The sequence below is a fragment of the Caloenas nicobarica genome, chromosome 1 (genome assembly GCF_036013445.1).
Source record: "Caloenas nicobarica isolate bCalNic1 chromosome 1, bCalNic1.hap1, whole genome shotgun sequence".
NCBI classification, from domain to species: domain Eukaryota; kingdom Metazoa; phylum Chordata; class Aves; order Columbiformes; family Columbidae; genus Caloenas; species Caloenas nicobarica.
The window spans coordinates 101590434-101614055 of record NC_088245.1 but is presented as its reverse complement, the minus strand read 5'-3'; the positions used below and the strand labels follow the sequence as shown (position 1 = coordinate 101614055).

The following is a 23622-nucleotide window of genomic DNA, read 5'->3' as shown; positions in this document are numbered from 1 at the left end:
TTAAAGAAACTGTTGAAGAAGGTTGAAGAGTGTAGGCATGGAGATTGTACAAGGCACAGAGGTCAGCGTGATATAAGACCTACAGCTGAAAGTGGGAGAAAGAGATAAAGAATGCAATTAAGTGAAAGGATAGAAGATGTCTAGGGAGTAGAAGGAAATAAAAGCAAGACATACAGTAATTGTGGGTAATAAGATAATATAGGGCCTTGAAGGTGAAAATGAAAACTTGAATTTGTGACTGCATTAAGTAATCTATATAGCTTCGTTATAAATTATGAAGAGTTAATAGTGCGCAATAGCCCGTTTGTCCTTAACGGTTTCCCAAACATTTTTTTAGGGAGTGTAGATGGAGAGTCAGGAAACAGGAGATAAGTTAATGATGTATATACTGAAATAGTAAAAGCATTTACTTTTTTGAGGCTAAGCATTCTGTCTCAAGAGGATTCGTAGATGATGTGACAGGGCTAACATTACAGCAGAAACTCTTCAAACATTTAGGATGCTACATGTCTAAATTTAAAATCTCATGAAGATAGTGGAAAAAAGTCAGCTGCAAATGTGTGCTTTGGCATGTAGCTCAAAGCAAAGAGGTTTTCTTTAGAAACCCTGATGTTGGAATTTCATCTTCAATTCTGTCTTGCATTAACAAGTAACTCTAAGGCATTTGGACAATTTATTACTGTCCCTTTCTCCTGTCACTTGATTTTTTTTCTTGTCTTAGCAATCAGTTGAAGAGCAAATAGACTTGAAAGATGATGGTTGACTTTGAGGAGGCTGGTGGAAGACTGTTTTACTGATATCTTACTATTTACATCTCTTCTTTACATCTGTGGTGTTAGTACATGGCAGCCTTAAATTCCTTTAAGGTGATTAATATTCAGTGGAATAACTTTCTTCCTGTTTCCCTGATGGTTTTCGGAACTGATTTTGTTTTAATAATACACTGTTAATGAAGGATGAATGAAACATTCCATAAGTCAGTTATTCAGAAAACACCTTCAGTATAGTTTCTCTCAGAAATTTTGAAATGTATCCATTCTTTCCAGGAACAATTCAGTCTCACCAGCTTTCACACCATTTTAAAAAATCTGTGAATTGAGTCCTTAGCTTCTCTGTCTGAGTTGAGTATGTGATCTGGCTTTGTGTAAAGTGATTGCTAGTAAGAGCTTCAGGCTCAATGTCAGTCCAAGGATGAAGAAATCCACCACAGAATGGTGTATCTTAATAAAAGGATTTCAGTTACTCGGCAGTGTGAAGACATAATAATGCTTGTGACATGCTGTGCTGTATTGCTTTAGGATCAGACTGAACATTGGAATAATAGCAGCATCGAGAAGAAAGAAAAAATAGGATGTCTGATTTGAGTATCTCTTTTTCTCCTATTGAATTCTATATTTAGCATAGTGTATGGTATGCCAGGCCCTAGTTATAGAGACCTGTGAAAGAAACTACTTGGATTCCTGGTCTTGCATGTTAGGAATCAAGCAGCATGTGATGCATAAACTTGCACAGAATTTGACAGATCGCAAGGAAGATCCACCACAGCTGTGAGGTTGTGTGATAAAAGCTCATCTGCAATCCCATGAAAAATGGTCAGAGAGGTGATGGCAGGTGAGGGATCCTGAATCACACCCTGCCCAGCTGCTCCCAGGCCCACCGTGGGAGCCATCAGCCCATCAGAGGCCCATCTCCACAAAGCCAGGGAGCACAGGGTCCTGAAGGCAGACGGGAGCCCAGATTAAGGACTCAGAGGGAAGGACAGCCTGTCTGAGCCCTCCCAGGGCTGTGCCAGGACAGCCGTCAAGGCGAATCATCCAGCCATGGGACCTGTCAAGGTGAATCACTGCTGGATCCCTTTTTGGACTGAGGGGAGATGCTGACTGGGGCATAGAACATAGTATGAGGTGCAGGGGAAGAGCATTTTGGGATATGTTACAGGGAAATAGAGGGACAAGGGGATAAAAAAGACTAGATGTGTGTAAAGATCTGACCTGCTTATCTGGCCATGCCTTGCTCCTGACCGGCACAGTCTGCCCTATCATACAAAATTCCACTCCTAACTCTTTTCCTGGCTAAAGGGCACCTGTTCTGTGTGTCTGTCTGTGTGGCCAGCAACTGGAATCTGACCCTGGGCAGAGGTCCATGTGTCCACAGTGCCAGCGGCTGGAGTGAGCGCGGGTCTGGGTGCTGGTCACTCGACAAAACCAGGTCCCACTCCCTGGGGGGACATCCGGTCACAGAGGCCCGGCCCATCTCAGGTCCGGTGGCTGGACTGAGTGCGGATGAGTGAACGAGCGCCAGTGAAGAGCTGGCAGAACGAGCCTGTGGGTTCATGCAAGTGCTCAGTGTAACTGCATTGAGCGGTGTGGCTGGCCATGTGTATTAATATATTTATGTATGTGCTTGTGTGCATGTGCCTGCAGGGGATACATGCTCAGCCTTGCTACTGTTGGGACCAGGGGGCACAGACCTACAACAGCCTCCCTTTTGCCAGGCTAACAGATTAGGCCCTATTCCCAAACAGCAGTAACCTGTTCCCTAGGGTCACGTTTCTCTCTGTAAAGGGAGACTAGATAACCATTTCAGGTGTGGATATTCCAGGTATGTATCTTGGTCCTTCTGTTTCAGTCTCCTAGTAAAACCCCTCCTTTCTAAACATGTCAGAGCCATTTGAGCTCTTCCACCCTAGTTTCCTCGTTTCTACCGTGGAATCTATAGTAGATCTACAGTATTGTATCTTCTCCCATATTTTTGTTGCAGTTCTGCTGGGACAAGTCTTGCCCCATCTGAGAACATGACCTTATTCTATCTACTTTCCGCAACCCTCAGGAAATGGGAGGTCCTCATAGTCTAGATATGGACTAAGAGATCAAAAAATGTCTGAAGTTAGTATTGATTATAGTATCATAGAATCATCTTAGTTTATGGTAGGAAAAATCTTTCAGTTGTTCAGATGTCTTTTGATTTTGCTTTTGTATTGCAGAGGTACCAGGAAGTGGACTGTACAAGAAAGAAAATATTTCCCTTTGGCCTGGCAGGCAGGGCCTCTTTGGAGTAATAATTGCTATGACATGCAGTAGATACAAAAGTTCAATATCCAGTGTACTGATAGTATTCTAGAAATTACTTTTAATGCTTTGAAGTATTGGAAACTGAACCAGAGGAATGCTTAGTGATACTTAATACATTGTTTTAACTCTTCTGTAGAGTCATTCTGGTTGGAGTGAACCTTGCAAAGTAACTGATCCAACCTTCTGAGAGCAGGTCAATAGTGAATTCAGACCAGGTTGCTCTGGACTTGTCCAGTCAGTTCGTAAAAGCCTCCAAGGGTGAAGACCACACAGCTTCTCTGGGAAACATTATCAAGTGTTTAATTCCTGCTGTGATTTTTTTTTTTTTAATTTAATTCCCTTCCCTTTTTATATCTAGTCAGACAGAATCTCTCCTGTTTCAATTTAGGACCATCATCTCATGTTCCTCCTATGCACCTTGGTAAAGAGGCTGTCTCTATCTTTTCAGTAATGTCCCCAGAGATACTGGGCAACTGCTGTTTGCATTCTTCTCGATGCTGAACAAGCCAAGCTCTCCTTCAGCAGTTCCTCACAGGGCAAGTTACTACAAACCTAGCTGTCTCAGTGGCCCTCTGCTGGACTTCTTGAAGTTCATAATCATCTTTCTGGTTTCTTCTTTCTTAATTTTAATGACTAATGAACTTTTCAAACATAATCCTTGTGTATTTGAGAATTATGATACTAAATAGTAACAGAATTTCATAGTCAAGCTTCTGCTCAACAGATACTATTAAATTATGAGCCAAATAGCCTTCCACAATTATTTAGATTTCCTTGGAGTTGTCATTTTGCTCTGTGTTTAAATATATGAAAAGCGTACAGAGACCTAACACTTCTTTTAGCTTTAACTCATGGCTAGGGAGTTGCATAGCATGAAATACATGAAGTAAATATGGAGCTGGTTTGTTTCTCCTTCTCCTCTCATCCATGTTACCCAAACGTGGGGGATGTTCTGCATCATCTCCTGGGCAGATGCCAACCTCCTTTCAGTATCATGACCACCTTTAATTTAAACTGCTTCTCATTTCTATGCCGATATTTGATTTTGTTTGATATAAGTTACTGACACCAAAGTTGTTGGTTTTTTTTCAATAGAGGTAGTCACTGTAAAAGTCTGTTTTAATTTCTGACTTAATGCTTTTTAAATCTTTCTGTAAATAAGTTCATGAATACCTCTTTCTGTTTCACTTAGAATTTCTTTCTCTACCATGCCTTCTTTCTTGCTTCAAGTTGAAGAAAAGGGACAGATCATTTAAGGAGAATCTGGATTTTCTGTTTACAGAGTAATAAATGTTCTGAAATGAACTGCAATTGTATATGTTGTAAAATTGCTTTTGTTTGACAACTTAATAAATCTCAATCGAAGGTCTGAATGACTAGAGATATTAGGAGCTTGTGTTGCCTGACGAAAACAAACAAACCAACCACCTTTTTGCATTTCTTTATAAATACAGCAAAGGGCTCAGTATTATTCCTGTTGACTGTGACTCTTATTTTATTTGCAAGTGCCTTTACTTATGGGTCTTCTGGACAGTTTGTATTTTTTTATTTTGATGTGGAGAGCATAAACAAAAATCACCTTAATTGGCAAAATTTTTAAAATGCTGTGGTTCTTCAAGAAGTACACGTGTTCATGGTGCAGACAATGCAGTGCCAAACCTTCCATTGACTTCCTAAGCTTTCACCAGTGTCAATAAGTTTATAAATTTTAGAGATCTTAAATCAATGTTTTCAAACGTACACCTATGTTTATCTTGTGAATTCATCTGATTTGTCACTTCCATGCACAGACATGTGAGACAAATCTACCATATATTCCAACTGCAACAACAGTCAGCTAGGAGTGAGAAGCAGGATTGTAAAAGTGTTTAGGGCTTGGCTGTTGATGTCATGATTAATTTTAAAAGTGGAAAATTATTTGTTGGTTGTTCAAAACCAGATTTTTAGTAGAATGTAGAAGGACACTGACATGAATAAAAACAAAAATCTGTCTTAATTTTTCCTGTGTGTCTTCTTCAGACTCGGAAACAGTTTCTGGGATGGAAGCACTTAGAGAAAACACTAGGAAACTGGGTACAAATATTAGTACACTGGACTGTGTCTGGTACATAAATTCAGTTGTGTTGAAGACAGATACTTTAGTATATATCAGCAATGTTACATGGAAGTGTGAAATATCAGTTACTGCTTATTTTGCTTAATCCATGAGGAAGTTCAGCAAGGACCTCACCCACTGCATTTTTCAGTTAGATATCATTCAGACAGGCATATGTCATTGCATTTGTTTGAATTAGATTGAACATTTTGTGTAAATGAAATATCAGATGATGTAGAATTTAAGACTGCTGACTTTTGTTTATCAGTGCCTTCCCAAAACATGTTTGATGCTGTCCTGTTGGTACTTTTATATTGAATTGAAGAACAGTTTTAGTTCTTACCAAATCCCTATTATTTTGGGGGTTTGATTCGGTCCTAACAAAATATGGAAGTTGCATTTTTCTCCTCAGCTTTTCCTGAGCTACTATTCCTGATGTTTTATGCATTTGATGTTAGCTTTAAAAATGCATGCAGTTCTATATCTGTATATATAGAAGTATATATCTATATAGGGATATATGTAGATACATATTTTAAACTACATATATGCATTTGTGTATAACAAATGTGTCGAGTCTAGGAGCCTGGTAGCCACAAGGCTGCTGCAGCTCCATGACCCCAAATCCAGCCAGTAGTGAGGCTGAGAACGTATTTCCAGCAGTCACACCAGCACACACAGCGTATACGATGTGTACATACACGTGTACACATTTCAACCCCCTCAGAATGGCACAGCAGAAGCGCTGAGTGCTCACACAAGCACAGAAACTACCAATGGCTTCGTCCTATTCCTCTTTCTGGCTGGTCAGGATGAAGGTCTGTTAGTGCAAAATACCTGCATAGCACAAACGCAATGAGGATCCTTCCAGCAGTTGGATTTAGGCACTCAGCTGGCCACGGATCCCAGTCTCCCCAGTTGCTGGAACCTGGAGGCACGAGCCCCCAAGGCCACAGCCTGCTGTAGCCCTCGGTGCAGATCCTTCTCCCCTTCCTCTCACCCACACGCGCGCAGTAGACGGCTTAGACACAGCCCAGCCCATGGTCCGGGATCCTTGTGCTCCTCCCATCACTTCCCACAGAGTCTCTTCTACACACAGATGGGTCTCTCGGACAGTTCCAGGTGACATGGTCTCTACAGCAACTGCCCAGGGCTCCCTGTGCCCACCCTGTCCCTCCAAGACTCAGCATTGCCTGTGCCCTCACCTGGTTCCCAGGCCACTTCACCTACTTGCCAGCTAGTCCAGCGTGCCCTTCGCTAGTGCTTGCATGTGCATTTGCACACCCACCCTCACTGCAGGTGCTTCAGCTGTGGGCACATGGGACACCTGGTTCCATGGCAGGGGTGGCACTGGGACCTCCATGCACTTGTGCAAGTACAATAGTAAGCCCTTGCCCAGGAAACCATCAGAAATTAAGTTTAATTAGAGGAGACAGGACAGGCAGTGCTGGCTGAGGCGGGCACAGCCGGGCAAGCGGACTGATGTCCCCTGCTCACACCCCACCAGCCCCCTCTGTCCCCCATTCCCATGGGATGCCTCAACCTGTGGATCCTTTCTTGCCGGTGCATCTGGGTGGATCTCGCCCTTCCCCAGGGCTCCTCTGGCACCAGGAGTGGCTGGTCCAGGGGGCTCCACTGCCCTCGCAGGGCTGTGGGGACCCCCCTGCCCCGGCACCTCCTGCCCCATCAGGCAGCACAGGGATGAGCTGCTGGTGGCTGCTGTGGTGGGCCTGGGAGCATCTGGGCAGGGTGTGATTCAGGCTCCCCCACCCGCCCTTGTTGCTCCTGCTGTGCTGCTTCTTGTGTGCAAAGATGAGCACTTCTGTCACATAGACTAACATGCGTGCATATATATATATATATATGTATTTCTAGATATGAAAATGTGCAGATCCTTCTCAGTAGAAACTTACTTGTCAATTTTCACTGCTAATGCTCCATAGATGCTCATTGGACTTACTGGTAATGTGATGTTTCGTAACTACGGAAGATTTGGAAGGAAAGATTATTATTAATTAAAAACTGTCAGCCTAAGCTGTGCTACTTTTCTCCAAGGAGGGTAGTTAGGAAGGCATCTAAGCAGGGAGAAAAAATTTTAGTTGATAGGGAAGTAGGAGAATATGTGGGAGTGAAGAACCTCGTCTGGCAGCCCGCAGCACTGCCACTGCTGAACACAAGAACATCTGATTGAGAAAAGCATTTAGAGTGTTATGAGCAATGTCTGCTCTCCATCTAGATGCAAGATGCTGGTAATCTGAAGAAGCTCAAAATGACAATTGTCACTTGATTATGTAAGATTTTCTTCCTCTTTCTTTTGGTTACAAAGTTAAAGCTTGACCTGATCGAGATTACTGTAACATTAGGTTTAGATAGAGTAATTGTTTCTCTCTGGTTTTAACTCATTATCTCTTGATATTCAATAGAACTGCTTGTTAAATTACTGCTTGTCAATGAGGAGACTGTTCTCTATGGCTTTGAAAGTATTGAAGTGTTTTATTTCCAGCTGCAGGGTCAGTGGAGAAAATATAAGTTTTAGTGTCTTTTGTCACATTGTTTTCCTTTCTAAGACTAGGACTTACAAACCTTTAAAGAATGTGAAACAGATATATTTAGCTACACCTTCAAGATCTGAAAACTCATAACATATATCCCCAAGACAATCTTAACGTATGGATCAAAAATTTCAGTCTTCACCCTTTAGACATATTTGCCATCTCATTTAGAAATTTTCTTTATTCAGTAATGAATCTTACCTGTATCTCACTAGAAGTAGTTCAAATCAATTAATGAAGTTTTTAAATATAATAGAGAGAAAACACTACAACTTCTAATCAGAAAAAAAAGGGGGAAAAATTACTTGAGATATTTTCTGTATACTGAATCATAATGTTTGAGATTCTCTTTTACTTCTTCAGCTGACAACCTGTCCTCCTTTTTTTTGTAGTCACAGCATATTTTACCTGGTAGCCTGAACATATCTTTCAGTGGATTGTGTGGCAGTGATACTTTGTCACCTCGACATACCTGCTGCAGTCTGGTTTCCCCAGGGAATACTTATATACTGTCTGGGACCTGAAGCTTCCAAATTATCAGCAAAATGCTGCTCATAACACTCAGCTGCCTGTCAATTTATCCAGATTCTTCTCAATACCTGTGGCACCATCTATTTCTGAACTGATTGTGTTGCTGTATTAGAGCTGGTTTCTTGCAGGTCATGTGTTGTGATGGCTAGAGCAATGTAAAATCACTGTTTGATTTATGCCATAATAGTCTTACTAATATATAAATGCACATAATTTTATTTTTAAAAAGAAGAAAAGAGGGATGGCCTATGCCTATGCAGAGGCAACTTAGTTTTTTTTTCCCAGAACACATATGTGTTATAAACACAATAACTCTCATTAGGTGCTTGTTTATGAGTTGACTGCAAGCATTTGTAGAGAAGGCAACTTGCCTTTCACTTAACTGTGGGGAAATGTGTTTGCAGCAGTATTGAGGCGAGTGAGATAGTTTCTAATGGAGTATTTTATATTCCTCTCATAGATTCTCTAATGGTCACTTAGCAATATGTCTGTACGTTTTGCACATTTGTCATTCAAATCTTTAAATTTAGAAGTTCTATTACAGTACCATCTGTCTCTGCACCAGTGAGGGTGGCTGCACACTTTTGAACAGGAAAGAAAAGCAAGTTGATATCCCATTCTCAGAAAAAAAAGAAAAAAAGATAATTTTGATGGTTGATGGACACAAAGTTGACCATGCAATGTGCCATTGCACCAAAGGCAGCTGATGATGAGGAGTGTTGCCAGCAGGTTGATGGAGGTGGCCCTGCCCCTCTACTCAGCACTGGTGAGGCCAGTTCTGGGCTCCCAAGTACAAGAGACATATGGAGCTACTAGATGGAGTCCAGCAAAGGGCCACAGAGATGGTTAAGGGACTGGAGCTTCTCTTGTATGAGGAAAGGCTGAGCGAGCTGGAATCGTTTACCTGGGAGAAGAGAAGGCTCAGGAGGATCTCAACGTATATAAATATCTGAATGGAGGGTGCCAAGAGGACAGACCCAGGCTCTCTTCAGTGGTGTCCGGTGACAGGACCAGAGGCAATGGGCACAAACTGACACATGGGAGTTTCCCTCTGACCATCAGGAAACACTTTCTTACTGTGAGAGTGACCCAGCAGTGGTGCAGGATGCCCAGAGGGATGATGGAATCTCCCTCCTTGGAGATGCTCAAACACCATCTGGACCTGTTGCTGGGCAATTGTCTGTAAGTGTCCCTGCTTGAGCAGAGGCGTGGACCAGGTGACCCTCAGAGGTCCCTTCCAACCTCAGTCATCCTGGGATCCTGTGATTCCGAATCCATAGGAGATTTATGTAGCATTTGCTTATTTTCTCTGTGTATATGTATATTATGTGTGGACATCTGTAATCCATAACGTTGTAGCACAATAACATGGCAACAAGCTTTAGAGTAAATTCCAACAGTCACAGAGAAATGGGCATTTTTAGTTTAAATGGGAAATCAGCCCTCATCCCTTTTCCAAAGACTCACTCAAACTGTTGGAGATCAGCAGATGCAGAATACTTCCAATCAGTGGATTCATTAGGTAAGTGGTGATTCTTACTTTATATATAAAATCATTATTGTGTTGGATGAGCAAGTAGTTTTCACTTAAGCATATGGCCTGTTCCAGTGTTTTGAGGACTTTGCCCATGAGAGGTCGATTTACAGGCAGTTAGGTGGTAGTTTTCCTTTTAAATTAGTCTGCCGTCTGTCAGCTTTATACCCTGTTGACATCTGAACAGTATTTCTGATTTAAATATACAGATGAGAGGTTTTATAAATAAAAATTATGTTAAGAAAAACCTGATGAGAGCCCAGATAATGATAAACATGTTTTCTTTGAAGAAATGAGTACATGAGAGAAGTTACTCGTGGCAGAAGTTGTGTGACAAGCATAGTCAGTAGTTGCTGTTAACACGCCCGGTATTCCCAAACTAATGTTGATGTTAAGCCAGTGTCACGGCTTTGTTAGTTACTAATTTAACATATATTAAACTTTGTAAGCCTTAGGCCACTGAGAAAGAGACTATCTGTACAAAGACCATATATTTATACACATATATACAGAGTTAAATAAGCATGCTTTTCTATTTTCGTTCATAGTTTACTTCGAAACAATCACTTACATCTTACGCCCCTTATTCCTTTCACTGAAAATGACCTGTTATTCTGCCTGTAAACATGCTTGAGTCAAAGAAAGAACTAATAGCCTTTGGCTGAGGTGACTAGTAGCATTCTGGAGCTGGTCTAATAGAAAAATAGGCACAGCTTGATCACTCTGGGTCATCTGTGCATTTAAAAAAAAAAAGAAAAGTGTTTCCATGCAGTATTTTAAGTCATTAGATGATATTACTAGGTGAATTTTGACAGAAGTGTTTTGAAATATATTGCAACAGTAAGTTAAGACTTAAATTACTTTCTACATCCTAATTCATTTTAAGCATATTAATTTTCATCTTTATCGCAATATTTGAACTTGGAGTTTGCAGCGGGAAGAAACTTTTTACAGGCATAGTCTGGTTTACTGATTGATTCACATAAAACTGCGTGATATTCACTGGCTTTCCATCTTGCAGTTTTCACAGCTTGAAATACCTTGATGTAATTATTTCATCCCTAAAATAAACGAAGGAAATGGATACAAACAAGCTAGAGATTAATATGAAAGAGATTGCTTCCCTTCTGAGCTCTAAAAAAATAATTTGTACATTTTCTTTAAAAATTCCCTCTTAATATATATTTTTTACCAATAGTAATTGTATTCATGTAGTAGATCTTGCTGTGCGCTTAAAGTTAATTCCTCATTCAGAGCTAAGAGGGTTCTCTCCATTGAACTAATTATTTCTCATAATAAATAGTTCAAAAGGGGTATATCATACATAGTGTATGTAGAAATATGGTGGTAGATTTCATGTTCTTTAGAAATACTGCATTTAGCACACAGAATTACTTTCTCAGGTAGAGAAAATGTTGCAAGAAATTTTGAGTTCTGAGCCCTGTTTGCCTGCACAGTCAAAGCAGCTTTGGCAGCTAAGAGTCTGAGAAATCATCTTTTGAAACCATGAGGGCAGTTACTTAAATAGATCTGATTATTGATGTAATGAGGCATTTCAGTTCAGTTGTGATATTTTTAGATTGCTACGGCAAAATAAATTTTGGAATTGCGACATTCATAACTGTAATCCCATGCCCACAGCTGGGCTTGTGTTGAAAGAGCAGGTTCTGCAAAACTTTGCGTGCCTATTTTGTGGTTTTACACATATAGTCTGCTTTAGGCAAATGCAAGGCATGCCAGGAATAAGACTGGAGTTTGAAGGGGTGAACACTGACCAAAAAGGAGGATTTATATTCCTCTTCAGTCTTCCTGTTCACTTACAGCTCTTACGTGGTTGTTCTCTGGATTATGAGCCTGACAAAACAGTTTTGTGTTAGGGTGCAGAGTTGATTCACAGAGGGGCACAGCAACACAACACCCATTGCTGGGAGACACATGGAAGCACATGCCCCTTAACAGGAGGTTAAAGAAAGAGAAGGAGAAAACAACCTTTCATTGGCAGCAAACCATTAGTTTGGCTCAGCTACTTTTGAAACTACCTCCCAGGAACAGGTTAGGAGAAAATTGTCCAATTTGGTCACATTTGCTTTTATCTTAAATATGTACATGGAATTTAATCTAATGGCATACAACGGAAATACATTAAATTGAGGCATCTATTATCCTTGCATAAATGTAACAGAATATTTTTACAACTCTCAGTGTTAATACTATTGCTGTTTCATAAGTTCACATTTTAATGGAAATAGTACTTTGAATAACAATGAGTTCAAAAGAAAACATTGAAATAATTCTGTTTTACCAAATGTCCACTGAAATGACCCAGAGTCAAACCTTTGTACTATTGTGTTTCAAAATCTGAACCTTTATAGGTTTGTGTCTCTTTATGATGTTAATTTATTTCCTTTTTCAAAATAGTGTGTTTATTTCAGTTTCTAATGGTTCTTCCTAGTGCTGTTTATCTCAAGCTTACTCCTGTTCTTTGGCTCTTCCATTTCTTAAACCCTCTTACGAGGTGTGACTCTCTCCAAGATGTTACACTTTTTAAAGATTTTAGGAGTTGTTCTTGGGTTTTGTTTGCCCTGGAGTAAAACCAGCTTTTGATTTCCTGCCTTTTTTTTTTTTTTTTTTTAATGAAGCCGGTGCTATTAAGTTATTAAGTTATTATTCCAAGCAATGTAGAAAATCATCTATTTTTTTTTTCTTTTAACAGTTACAAAAGCAAATTTCCAACAAAAGGTGTTAAGAGTTAATATTTTTAAAAATTTACTTTTGTACTTTGTTGTCTACCTTCCTCTTAGAAAATCTATATTGAGAACAGAGAATTGCCATTTTTTAGTACAAGTACTTGCTTCCTGTAGTTAAAATATATAGAAAATTATAATTAAAATTTTATTACTGCTTTGTTTGAATTACTTAAAGGTGCTAGTTTTGTGACTTCATGCTTGGAGTTTTATGCTGTTGATCTTAAAAATTCTCTAAAAGATAACTTTCAACTGTTTGAAGTTTGAAAAAAAAAACCAACGCATTTCTTTCTTATCATGAAAGTTAAAGTGTAACACGGCTGCGTTTCACCAAGTCACTCCAGACCTGTGACACTGTGTCGTGTATGGTTCAATGAGAAGCTTGTACTGAATAGAAAAAAAGACCTTTTCAGTGACTCTTTTTCACTCCCAATGAAAACATATTTAAAGGTGAATTCCTCTTCTCACGTTCTTTACTGAAGAAATTAGTAAACCTCTTTATGTCTGAAGCATATATGGGTTATTGTTAGCATTTCCATCAAAGATTGTACACTAGTTAAGATGATGTTTAGATCAGATTAAGGTACATTTCAGTATATAGGCTGGTCTTTCTGTGTGGAAAAATAACACTCATCAAGAAGACATTATAGAACAAAAAGAAACTATTGCCAAAAAATTGTGCCACTTGAAAAAAACTGAGTGGCTCCATGAGAATCAGCTGCCTTCTGCAGCACCTGCTGGGCTCGATATAGGCAGGTGATGGTGTCCAGTCACACAAAACAGGCAGGGTACCTGCCATCCTGTCCTGGTTTTGTTAAAAAGAAAGTTTCTCTTTTAGTGAATTTCCCTGACAGCTAAAGTCTTCTTACTAACTGCAGTTTTCCTGAAAGTTAGGTACATGTTTTGGTAGACATAGCAATGGAATGCAAGGTCATTGATAATGATGCATCCCACGAGATGTGCAAGCAGGTGAACTGAAAAACTGACCAACTAAAGTATTCCATCCCATTCACGTGATACTTCATATAAAAGTGGGGGATCACGAGGATCTCGTCCCTTTTTCCTTATGGCCGACATTGGGAGAGGACCTTGCGAGTTGTCCCTGCGAACTGAGGCCTAGTGACAGACTGAATCCAGTTCCGGTTGGCTGCAGAGTCCAGTCCAGGACTTCGGCTGCCGGCCCTACATCTGCCGGAGCAGTTGCTGGGACTTTCAAGATTGGTTTTGTATATTTTGTATTATTTTCTCTATTTCTATTAGTAGCATTAGTAAAACATTTTTAATTTTTCCAACTGTCTTCTGTCTGTCCTTCTTTTCCTCCCAATCGCCTGTCCTTAGTGGGAAGGGGGGAGAGGGAGGGGCTAAAGGAGGAAGAAGGGAGAAAGAGGGTTAACAATACATCTGCCATGGTTTTATTGTCACCCTGCAATCAAACTACGACACATCCTCAGCCTGCTGTGCTGCGCTTGTGGCTTTGTAGACATTCTCTGTGTCCAAAAAGGTCATTGCATTTATTCACAAAATACTTTTTGATGTTTATTTGCAGTTCTAATTTGAGACATAGAATTTGTATTCATCAAAATAGGTTCTCCTTTGGATGTACCTGGTTTGTATCTCTGTGTTTGCTCCTGAGATGGGGCCAGCCTCTTCTCCAGGGTGCAGAGTGATCATGCAGTTGGCAACAGGCACGAGCTGGAACACGAGAAACTCCTGCTAGATGCTCAGAAGCCCATTTTCACCATAGGGGTGGTGAAATATGGGAAAAGGTTGCCCAGGAGGTTTGTGGAATCTTCATCACTCAGAGCTTACCTGGTGAAGGCTCTGAGCAGTCTGCTCTGGTTGGACATGCGTTGAGGGGGGTGTTTCCAAATGGCCTTCAAGAATCCTTGCAGTGTAAATTATCCTACGATTCTGAGCTCTACATGCAAGGTGCAGTTACTTGAATGTGTTGTGTATTACATGTCACAAAAGTCAGTGGTTTTATTAAAGGTACTTCTGTATGGAAAGGAAGGCAGCAGAGATTAACTATTTCATTGCACAGAATTCCTTTTTAGGTCACTTTTAGAGATAAGTGGCATAAAAAACCAGCATGTTGTGCAGCATGAGTAGCCTCAGTAGAGAGCATCTTGAGTATTTGCCTTGTGTCCTCCATGAAAGAACAATACTCTTCTATGGCTAATCCAAGCTGGGGTTGATTGAGTTAGATTTCTGCTGCCGAGATAATTGGACACTGTTTCGGAAATGCCTGGGAATTTCTTGAGGCCTGTAACACAAGTTGTCATACAAAGTTCCCAGTGTGCTGTCCTCTAAACACACAGTCCTCTGTGAAAAGAGTGATCCAGCCATCCGGAACGATCAGAGTAACCCTGCATGTAAATGTGACCTTCTCCCTGCCTCACAGAGCCGCTGTGTCTGGGTCCGGCTGTCACTCACAGAAGCAGTTTCTTTCACTTGTTGGAGTCTTGGAAACAAGCAAAAAATTTGAAATTTCTCCTCCTCCTTCCCCATCGAGACAGCTTTACTCCTCCTGGCCTACCTTAAGATAACATCCTCTGAACTGGTTTGTGAGAGAGTAGCTGCTGGTGGGGGCATTTCTGCAAAAGCTGAAAATGCAGAGTGATCTAATTATGTGCAGATGTAACACACTTCCCTTTTTTTTCCCTTTTTTTTTAAATTATGATAATGATTTTTATTTTAATCTGATAAGTCTTCTGGAAATTATTTGATTGTTGTACTGGTCTGCAACATACTCCTAGTAGCAAGTTAATAAAAATCTGAATTAAAAAGCATATGTGTGTATAATTTCCTAACAGTTCTTAATTTGAACCATTGAATCATGAAGAATGGTGGCTGGTAGTTAGTATATTGTATACTCTGATGCTTAATTCATTTGATTATGTTTCCAGCCTTTTTGTTCATTTGTTATAGCATTTAAAAACATCTTGGTTTACTCCTCATTTTCCTTAATGGAACTAAGTGGTGGGGCTGTAAGCTGCATGACTTTCTTAAAAAGCATATTTAATATGGTTCTGTTATGCCTGTCTAGTCAAATTGGCATATGTCCTTAAAATAAAATGAAGTCTAATTCATTACTGTTACTGAGACTTTTCCCAAGCTATTTCTGGAAGGAGTGTAAGTCCAAAGGTTAGGAGAGAAACATTGAGTTATTTCTTTATTGTTTTTTGTTAATTCTTCGGAGAGTTAACACAGTGGGAGGCCAAAATTGCAGATGCTGTAGCTGCTTAAAATGCATTTATTCAATAATGTTTAAGTAACTCTGGTGGTAAATGGGTCACCCAGAAATACATTTTCCCCTTGTTCCTAGATACTTTGTATATCAAAGCATAGGAAAAAAAAAAAACAAACCAGAAGTTATCTAAAAAATAACCTTGCATCTTTGTTATGTTAGTGAAGTTGCTGGGGTTTCCTCTTTTTGAGAATTTCCACCACCTCCCATAAATGAAAACAGCATCTTTTCAGCATCTCAACATTTTTTAAGGGTTATAGATGGGTCTGTTTTATTCTGAATTACATTATGGTTCTTGAAAATTGCTCGGTCATTCACACTAGTAACACAGTTGGTCAGTTAGTAGAATTATTTTGAAAATCGGGAAAAAAATGGGTCAGCATGGAAGAAGATAAAAGTTGTTGAACAAAACAGAAACCATTATTGTAGTAGTAGTAGTAGTAGTAGTATTTAGACTGACAATTTATTTCTTAGGTACTACTTAGTTTTGAATTATGACCACAGAGTATGAGCTAGTTTTTCACAATGAGGAAAGTAAAAGTACTTTTGGAAGTGAATAGTTAACAAGTTACCTGTAGAAATGAAAAGCCCGACCGCCTTCTGGTTTTCAGAGATGGATGATGCAGTTCTGAAATCAATGTCAGCTGACTCTACTCAGTAGGTTTATTCCTCTGGCCTGTTTTGAGGCTCACTTTGATACCCATTGAAATCAATGGGGATTTTTTTAGTGATATGATAGAATTTGAATTAGGCTTTAAGTGCTTATATAAGACTGTGTTATGCATGTATACATAAATTAATGTATAAAATTACCAAATGTTTCTGGAGTGCAAATTTTACAAATAATGCATCACGCTTTTGGCTAGTTGATTTGATCACGAAGGAGAAAAATCAAATATAAAGAAATTACAGAAGTATAATATGCAATCGATAAGAAGCCCCAAACGTTATATGTCACATTCTAATGTCAAATGTTTCTGTGTCATTTGAGGACAGAAGGTACAGTAATCTTCTACTATCTCTTCTCACCAAATGCAGAAAGAGACTGGTCCTGTTCAGAAGCTGGAGAATGAACATAGGGATAACCTCTCAGAGGTCTTACCAACTCTTTTTGAAACTGTGATTTGAAACCTCAAAATTCCCGTTTTCCCTTTTTGTTTTCGTTCAGAAGAAGGGAAGAATAAAATTAATTTTTAATCTTTATTTTTGTTGTAGTTTAACCTGAGCTAGCAATACAACCACAACAGCTGCTCACTCGCCCCCCTCCCCAGTCCCCAAGCAGGAGACAGAATCCAAAGGGAAGGGAGAAACTTGGATTGAGATAAACGAAGTTTAATAAAATAACAAAATACTGATACACTACTAGTAAATATATATATAAAAATAGAAATAGAATATAAAATAAAAGATACTCAATGCAATTCCTCATTAACTCCATCCACACCAAGCAGCCAGTCCCAGGAAACAGCACCTGGTCCTGAAGAGCTGATCCTGGAGAAAGAAAAAAGGAAAAAAAGGCAGAAAGGCCCAGAGACCTCTGGAAAATGGCAAAATGCTGAACTAGTGAAAGTCCCAAAAAGAACTCCCCCAACTCCAACAAAAAGAGCAAATAAGAATGGAAGAGAGAGACCGGAAGATCCCGACTCTCCTTCAATATGAAGCATGATGCTAATGGGATGGAATACTCTTATTGATCAGTCTGGATGTCAGTCAAGCTCTGCCCCATCCATGCCCCGCTTCCTGGCTGCCTCACACCTGTGGGCAGAGTGCTCAGAACGTCCTTGGCTCTCGGACCAGAGCAATTAAAAACATTAACTCTGTGCTGGGGTGTTATCTGCTTGTTTTTAAACTAAGGCCAAATAGCGACCGTGCTAGCTATGAAAAAGAAAGCTGTATAACTTCATGAAGAAAATTTTCAGTCAAACCGGCACAATTTTTTAAGCACTTTTGTCCCCAGAATGCCTTCTGATTTTTCGTTTGTTTTGGTTTGTGTTTTAAAGTCAGAATATATACATGCAGTGGTTTTGAATAGGGTGGAGAGTCATTCTTTCAGTACTTCCTCAGAAGGCAGGGTAGTTTTAACTTACTTAGGACTGAAGTTTTTTAAGTGTATATTTTGCCCAGTGAAAAGACTTAACCACGTTGGCTTCAGTTTGAACAGACCACAAGGTAAATATTACAGTGATAACAGAAAAAGAAAAGTTTAATGTTTTCTCGTTAAGTCCATGGTAGCTGTTTCTGATGGAGCATATGGGGAATACAAGGTAAAAATAATAATATATTAAAAGAAAATGCTTAGGGAAGAAAAGAAAGGAGTTAACAAATACTCAGTTCCTTTTCTTCTCACACTTTTTATCAAAGGGAATGAAATACTTGATATTCTTATGAATAAGACTCTTATTCAAAGGCAAAATACTAAAGCATGTGGTTTACCGCTTGTGTCTGCAAATGTTTTCACTGAGATTAAGGGCCTAACCAGACCAGAACCAGAAAATGGAAGATTTTTCTAGTACAATATGAAAGAATTTGAGGTTATATTTACCCATTTTATAGATGATGAAAAATTTCATCCTTTCTTTATAAAACAATAGATGGTACTGTTTAATTTACAGACAACTTCTATGTGTATAAATTACACCGTCTTTAGTCTCATCATCCTTTATTCTGTTTTAGAGCTGATGTATCATGTCATATGTGGTCAAGGATATATGCTTGATAAGCACTCCCAGTGCATATACATTGTGTTCAGAGGTTTTTCAAAATCTTCATTTCAAAACTGATTTTAATATATTATCTTTCCAGACTTCTTGGTTATCACTAATAGCAATAACACTTATGGATACCTCTGCTGGTTATGTAAATATTACATCCAGACATTCGCAGTGTATAGGTTGGAGAGGGTTTGCTGTACATACCAGGGGCCTAACTAGCAGTCCTTTCTTATATTTTTAGATTTCATTTAGGAAGATGAGGTAATGAGGTGCTGTGGTGATTTTATTGTTTCTTCCTTTGGTTAAGTGAATAATTTTTCTAGATTCATAAAGTGAAATATAAATTAATATGCTTTACTACTTTACTTTTTTAAGCATCTAGTTCATTCCAGAGTGAGAACTGTCCTATATTAGTATGACCTTTTGAGTGATCTCATAGCAGGAGTATTGATCAGTGACATGAGTTTCAGAAATAATGCAGAGAAGCAGTCAGAATCTCAGCTGAAGTCTGTATAAATCTCATCTGTCTCTCTCAGTTGGAGTGATGCTGATGTTGCAATACTTAGGCAAAATGGGAAGAACTTGGCTGCTTTCGTATCTCTAAATTTAGTATGTGGGTGGGCCAGGACGGCGAACAGTTTATAACATCTCTATGCAGCAAAGTTAATAAATCCATTTTGTATGTGATCCTCTCGAAACCTTTTGTCATCCATTCAAAATGTTGCTGTGCTGTTGACAGTGTCAGTAGCAAGAGGAAGGAAGACCTGGTACACTTCTTTCCTGTTACATTAGAGCCACCGTAATTATGGGTCATTTGCCTGGCTTCTTTGGTAATTAAGAGTGTTAATTGCTTCTAGTTCCAGAGAACTAGTTAAGCTTTTCATTATACTTATTGCCTTCCATAATCATCAGCTCCTCTCGTACAGTAAGCTTAGTGACATCATGGAAGTCAATTAGGTCTTTCAAGGCAAAGCAGTGAAGTACATTTATGTGTATGGCCTGGATAAGAAAAGGTTTCTGAAAGGCCTTGATAATTCTGTTCTGTGCAGCATTTAAGCTTATTTTTTAAAATGCAAAGCCTGGCAGCGTTTCATTTAACTTTCCAGAGTCCTCAGAATGCTTAGGGTCACAAACTGAGGTATTGTTAAGAACAAAATCTATAGGCAGAACTGTGCTCCTGTTCTAATAGCAATTGTTCCAAGATTTTCAGGATCAGCTGGTTACATATTTATAGTTAGTGATAATAATAAGCATTTGAAAATATCACATTGTTCAAACCAGAATTCAGTGACTGTATAAAGGAATTGAGCACAAAAGAGATTCATGTGATTCCATTGGCTCACTAAAAATCATTAAGTTTTACTTTATTACCTGCAAGGTAGAAAGCACCTCTTTCTCTTGGCAGACTCCAAGTGGTTCCTGACATGTTGATTAGTAAGAATCACTATTTTAAAAAGAAAAGAAAGCAGAAAGAAAGGATATGTTCCCTCTTTCTCTTTCACTGTCTCTGATACAGATGGTTATATGTAGTGCAGATATTCAATACAGCTTGCAAAATTTTTTTTCTTTGAACATAATAAAGTTTTTCTAGGTTGCAGCTTGTTCTCTTAGAGCACAGCTAGAACAGACAAACGTTGTGCATCACTAATCTTCCCTGGTGAAATAGTTCGTTTTTTGTTAGAGAGCCTAAAAGATGCAGTATGCTGTTGTATGTTCTCCCAGTGTGTCATATCTGGATTCAGTCAAAAGTTAAAGCAAATTATTACCCTTACCCATTCAGTATTAGTTGCCACAATCCATTGTGTTGCAAAGAAAAGGGTAAGAAAATCCACGCTGTGTGTAGGAAGGGATTTGGTAGATTGGTAATGACTGTAGAGAAGGGCTTAATTCACAAGAGAGAAATTTGTGATAAGGCAGAGTCGCACTCTCTGAAGGGTGTGGGCAAAATTGCACTAACCATCCCAGCATTTGTGTTGAATTACTGAAATTACTTGTGGCAGCAATTTTGGTAGTAGTAGTAGTAGTAGCAGTGCTAATAATATTGATAGTAAATGCAGTCTGAATTGCAAAAGTGTTAGAAACCACTTGTCAGTGTAGGTCAGAATTTTTTGGATGGCTGGATGCCAAAAGTTGCTTTGTATTGTCCGTGACCAAAAATTCAAATTAAAGACTGGGTAATGTCAGGAAGGGATGCTTTATTATATACATTCTGGCATAAATTCCAGAAGCATTGTCTTTTAGTATATAAAAGTTCAAACTAGATAATTTGTTATCTATTTATGGTAAATATTTATTATTTAATATTCTGATGTTAAATTCCAAACTATGATCTTGTTTGATTGTGAATATTATAAGACACAAAAATTTTACCTGACTAAACTGTCTCTTCTCTAAAAGTAACCTTCCAGTATAGTTGCTGATTTTCTTTTTCACTGTTGCTTTGGAAGAATTAAGCAAATAGAGCATGAATTCAACAGCACTCTTCTAACAAGTGACTTCTGTCTTACTCTTCACTCATCTGAAGTCCTAATATTGACCTAGGTAGTGTAGTCTTCCCCCTCTTGTGTATGTAGGAAATTCCACACCTGTAAGTGAAAGCACTGCTTTTGCCATTTTACAGGTTGTAAAGTTGGTCTTGAAGAGTTAAATTGCCTGCTTATAAAAGTATTTAAGCACTTGCTTAACTTTAAGCTTGTGCTTAAACCCGTCTCCATAAAACAAATCACTTAAGAACATCTGGATAACCAGTTGCTGGGATTTAAGTATGCGTTTTGATGGTTTTTTGAATTTAAATTAATTTAAGCTTAATTACCGTGCAGATGTTCGAATTGATAGGTTTGCCCTTGTTCTTCTTAGGTTTGTCTAAGCCAAGAACTGAATTTAGCTTTCTGACTAAGTTTTATTTGGCATCATTCTCTCTTTTGAAACAAAAGATTAAAAGTTAATAGTAACATTCTTCTTTATTTTTTTTCCCTCACCTTCTTGTTTCTCAGTGTCTTGTGTTTGAAGATTCACCGCTTGGAGTCAAAGGAGCCCTGGCAGCAGGAATGCAAGTGGTTATGGTTCCAGATGAAAAATTAAATCCAGATCTTAAAAAGGAGGCCACACTACTGCTGAAGTCCATGGAGGATTTCAAACCAGAACTGTTTGGTTTACCAGAATATGATTAATGCCAAATGTCTGGGAACATGCGCTTGACTGGAGATTGGGAAAGTGAAATAAAATTTTGTTATAGTTTTATGATTGTTTTGCATCTTCTCTTCCTCAAAATTAGAGCACAAAAATCCTGTTAACACCAAGTCTTCCACGCAGTACCCCTGACAGTTGACTGGAATGTTTGTGATTTGTCATTGTGATAAATGCTGAATCAAAGCAGAGTTTTGTCTTGTGAAGTGAATCCAGCCTTGTTCTCTGCACATCATAATGTTTTCTGGGAATATTATGAAACTATTTAGACAGTTTATTGTAACTGCATTGGCAGCTTCTTGTTATGTTTCCACTTGAATGACTTATTGTTTAGATCTTAACCAGAAGTCTGTTCTGGATTGACTTTTATCTCATTACATTGATTTCGATACAGTTATTGCTATCAACATGTTTATCTTTTCCCTCATCCTGTACTTGTCCATCTATTCCCCTTTCTATCCTGTTGTCTTTTTTTTCCAGTTATTTGCAGAGTTTTTGTTGTACTATCTGTTTTCGTATTTTGTTTTCTTCTTGAGGGTTGAATGAGATGATTTCCAGAGGTCCCTTACAACCTCCATTATTCTATAATTCTTTCATCTTTTTTTGGCGTGGTGATCACCTGCTAGGAGGTATACAAGGTTATGTGATCCTACAGTTTAACCAAAATGCTTTGCATCTTCCTCCTTCCGTTTCCTTATATTTTTCTAAATTTCCATGCTGCCATGTAGCCTGCTTTTACATTCTTGTCAAATGAATCCACCCTGTCTCCCTGCTTCAATTCTGATAAAGTTATGGCCTTAACTCCTTCGTATCCAAATAGCTTTCTCTAGGCCATCCTTAGTTTTCCATTCTTTTTTTTGCCAAGTTCCCTACAGAGAGTTTTGCTGTCTATTGTTAAAAAGACAGAAATTGTAGTTTTGGTTTATTTAAATACTTAAAATTTATTTTCTTGGCTACCGTAATTTCCATAAAATACATTATGTTGTCATCTCTCTCTCTTCTGTCTGTTTCTGTCATCTCGTCAGGACAAGGGTAAAGGTCTCTTTAGAAAATGCTGGATATGTGAAGAGGTTCTGGTGGAATCCACAAGTGCATGTATGACACAGTAGAAGCAATGTCTTTTACTTTTTCTAAAGAGACCTATATCATGTAGGGTGTATGACTGTTTTTTAAAATGAATGATTGTATTCTGCATTTGAAAAACTAAATCTCTAATTGAGTGTCCATAAGGTACTCCAAAATCTTGGTAAAATATCAAACTCCATAAAGACAAGAAGTATGAAACATGTCAAACAAGAAAATTTCCATGTATTATGAGAAGACTTCTCTGACCTCATTTTTTTTATTATCATCTATTTATCTATGATCTTCCTCACAAAAATCTTTTCTAGGCATTTCTAGTGGTTAACTGGTTTATGGGTTTTTGTTGGGAACAAAAATTAATGAATCATAGATGCTCCTGGTTTAAAAAAAAAAAAAAAAAAAAGCTTTCACATCTTTTATGTAGGCTGCTGTTATTTTCTGTTACTGTAATCTGTTCATACTCCAAAAAGTTTATTCCGTATGGTCAGTCAAATATGACCTAGACGGTTCCAGAAGATTTTTAGTACAAATAGTAGAATGGTTTGCAGTTCAATGCTTTTCATCAAGGGATCTGGAAGACTTTTTTTGAAAAAAGGCTAAATATTGTTTCAGTGTACGTATTTTGTGTATTTCTTTAGGCCCATGTATATCGCAGTCATTAATGTTTGTACAGTGACAAGACCCCATCCCATCCCGTATTAATTCCATTCCTGGTCTATCCAGACAAGAGAGCAAAAATATTGCTGTATAATTCCTCCTTTGACTTATGTTACATAACACAAAGTGTTGCTCTAGAGCAATAATTCTGAGCTTTCAAGTGTAAAACAGGTGCCTGTTGGGATCCCCTTCGTTCATAATTACTGAATTC

At 38.6% G+C, this 23622-nt stretch overlaps 1 protein-coding gene across 1 annotated transcript in view; it reads left to right on the top strand.

Moving 5' to 3' along the window:
* PUDP (pseudouridine 5'-phosphatase) overlaps window positions 1–23056 on the top strand; it is a 76701-nt gene extending 53645 nt beyond the window's left edge. Inside the window, exon 4 of the mRNA XM_065646124.1 lies at window positions 21479–23056. Coding sequence (XP_065502196.1) covers window positions 21479–21655 — 177 coding nt within the window. The 3' untranslated portion in view covers window positions 21656–23056. The remainder of the gene's footprint in view (window positions 1–21478) is intronic.
* Window positions 23057–23622: the final 566 nt, after the last annotated feature.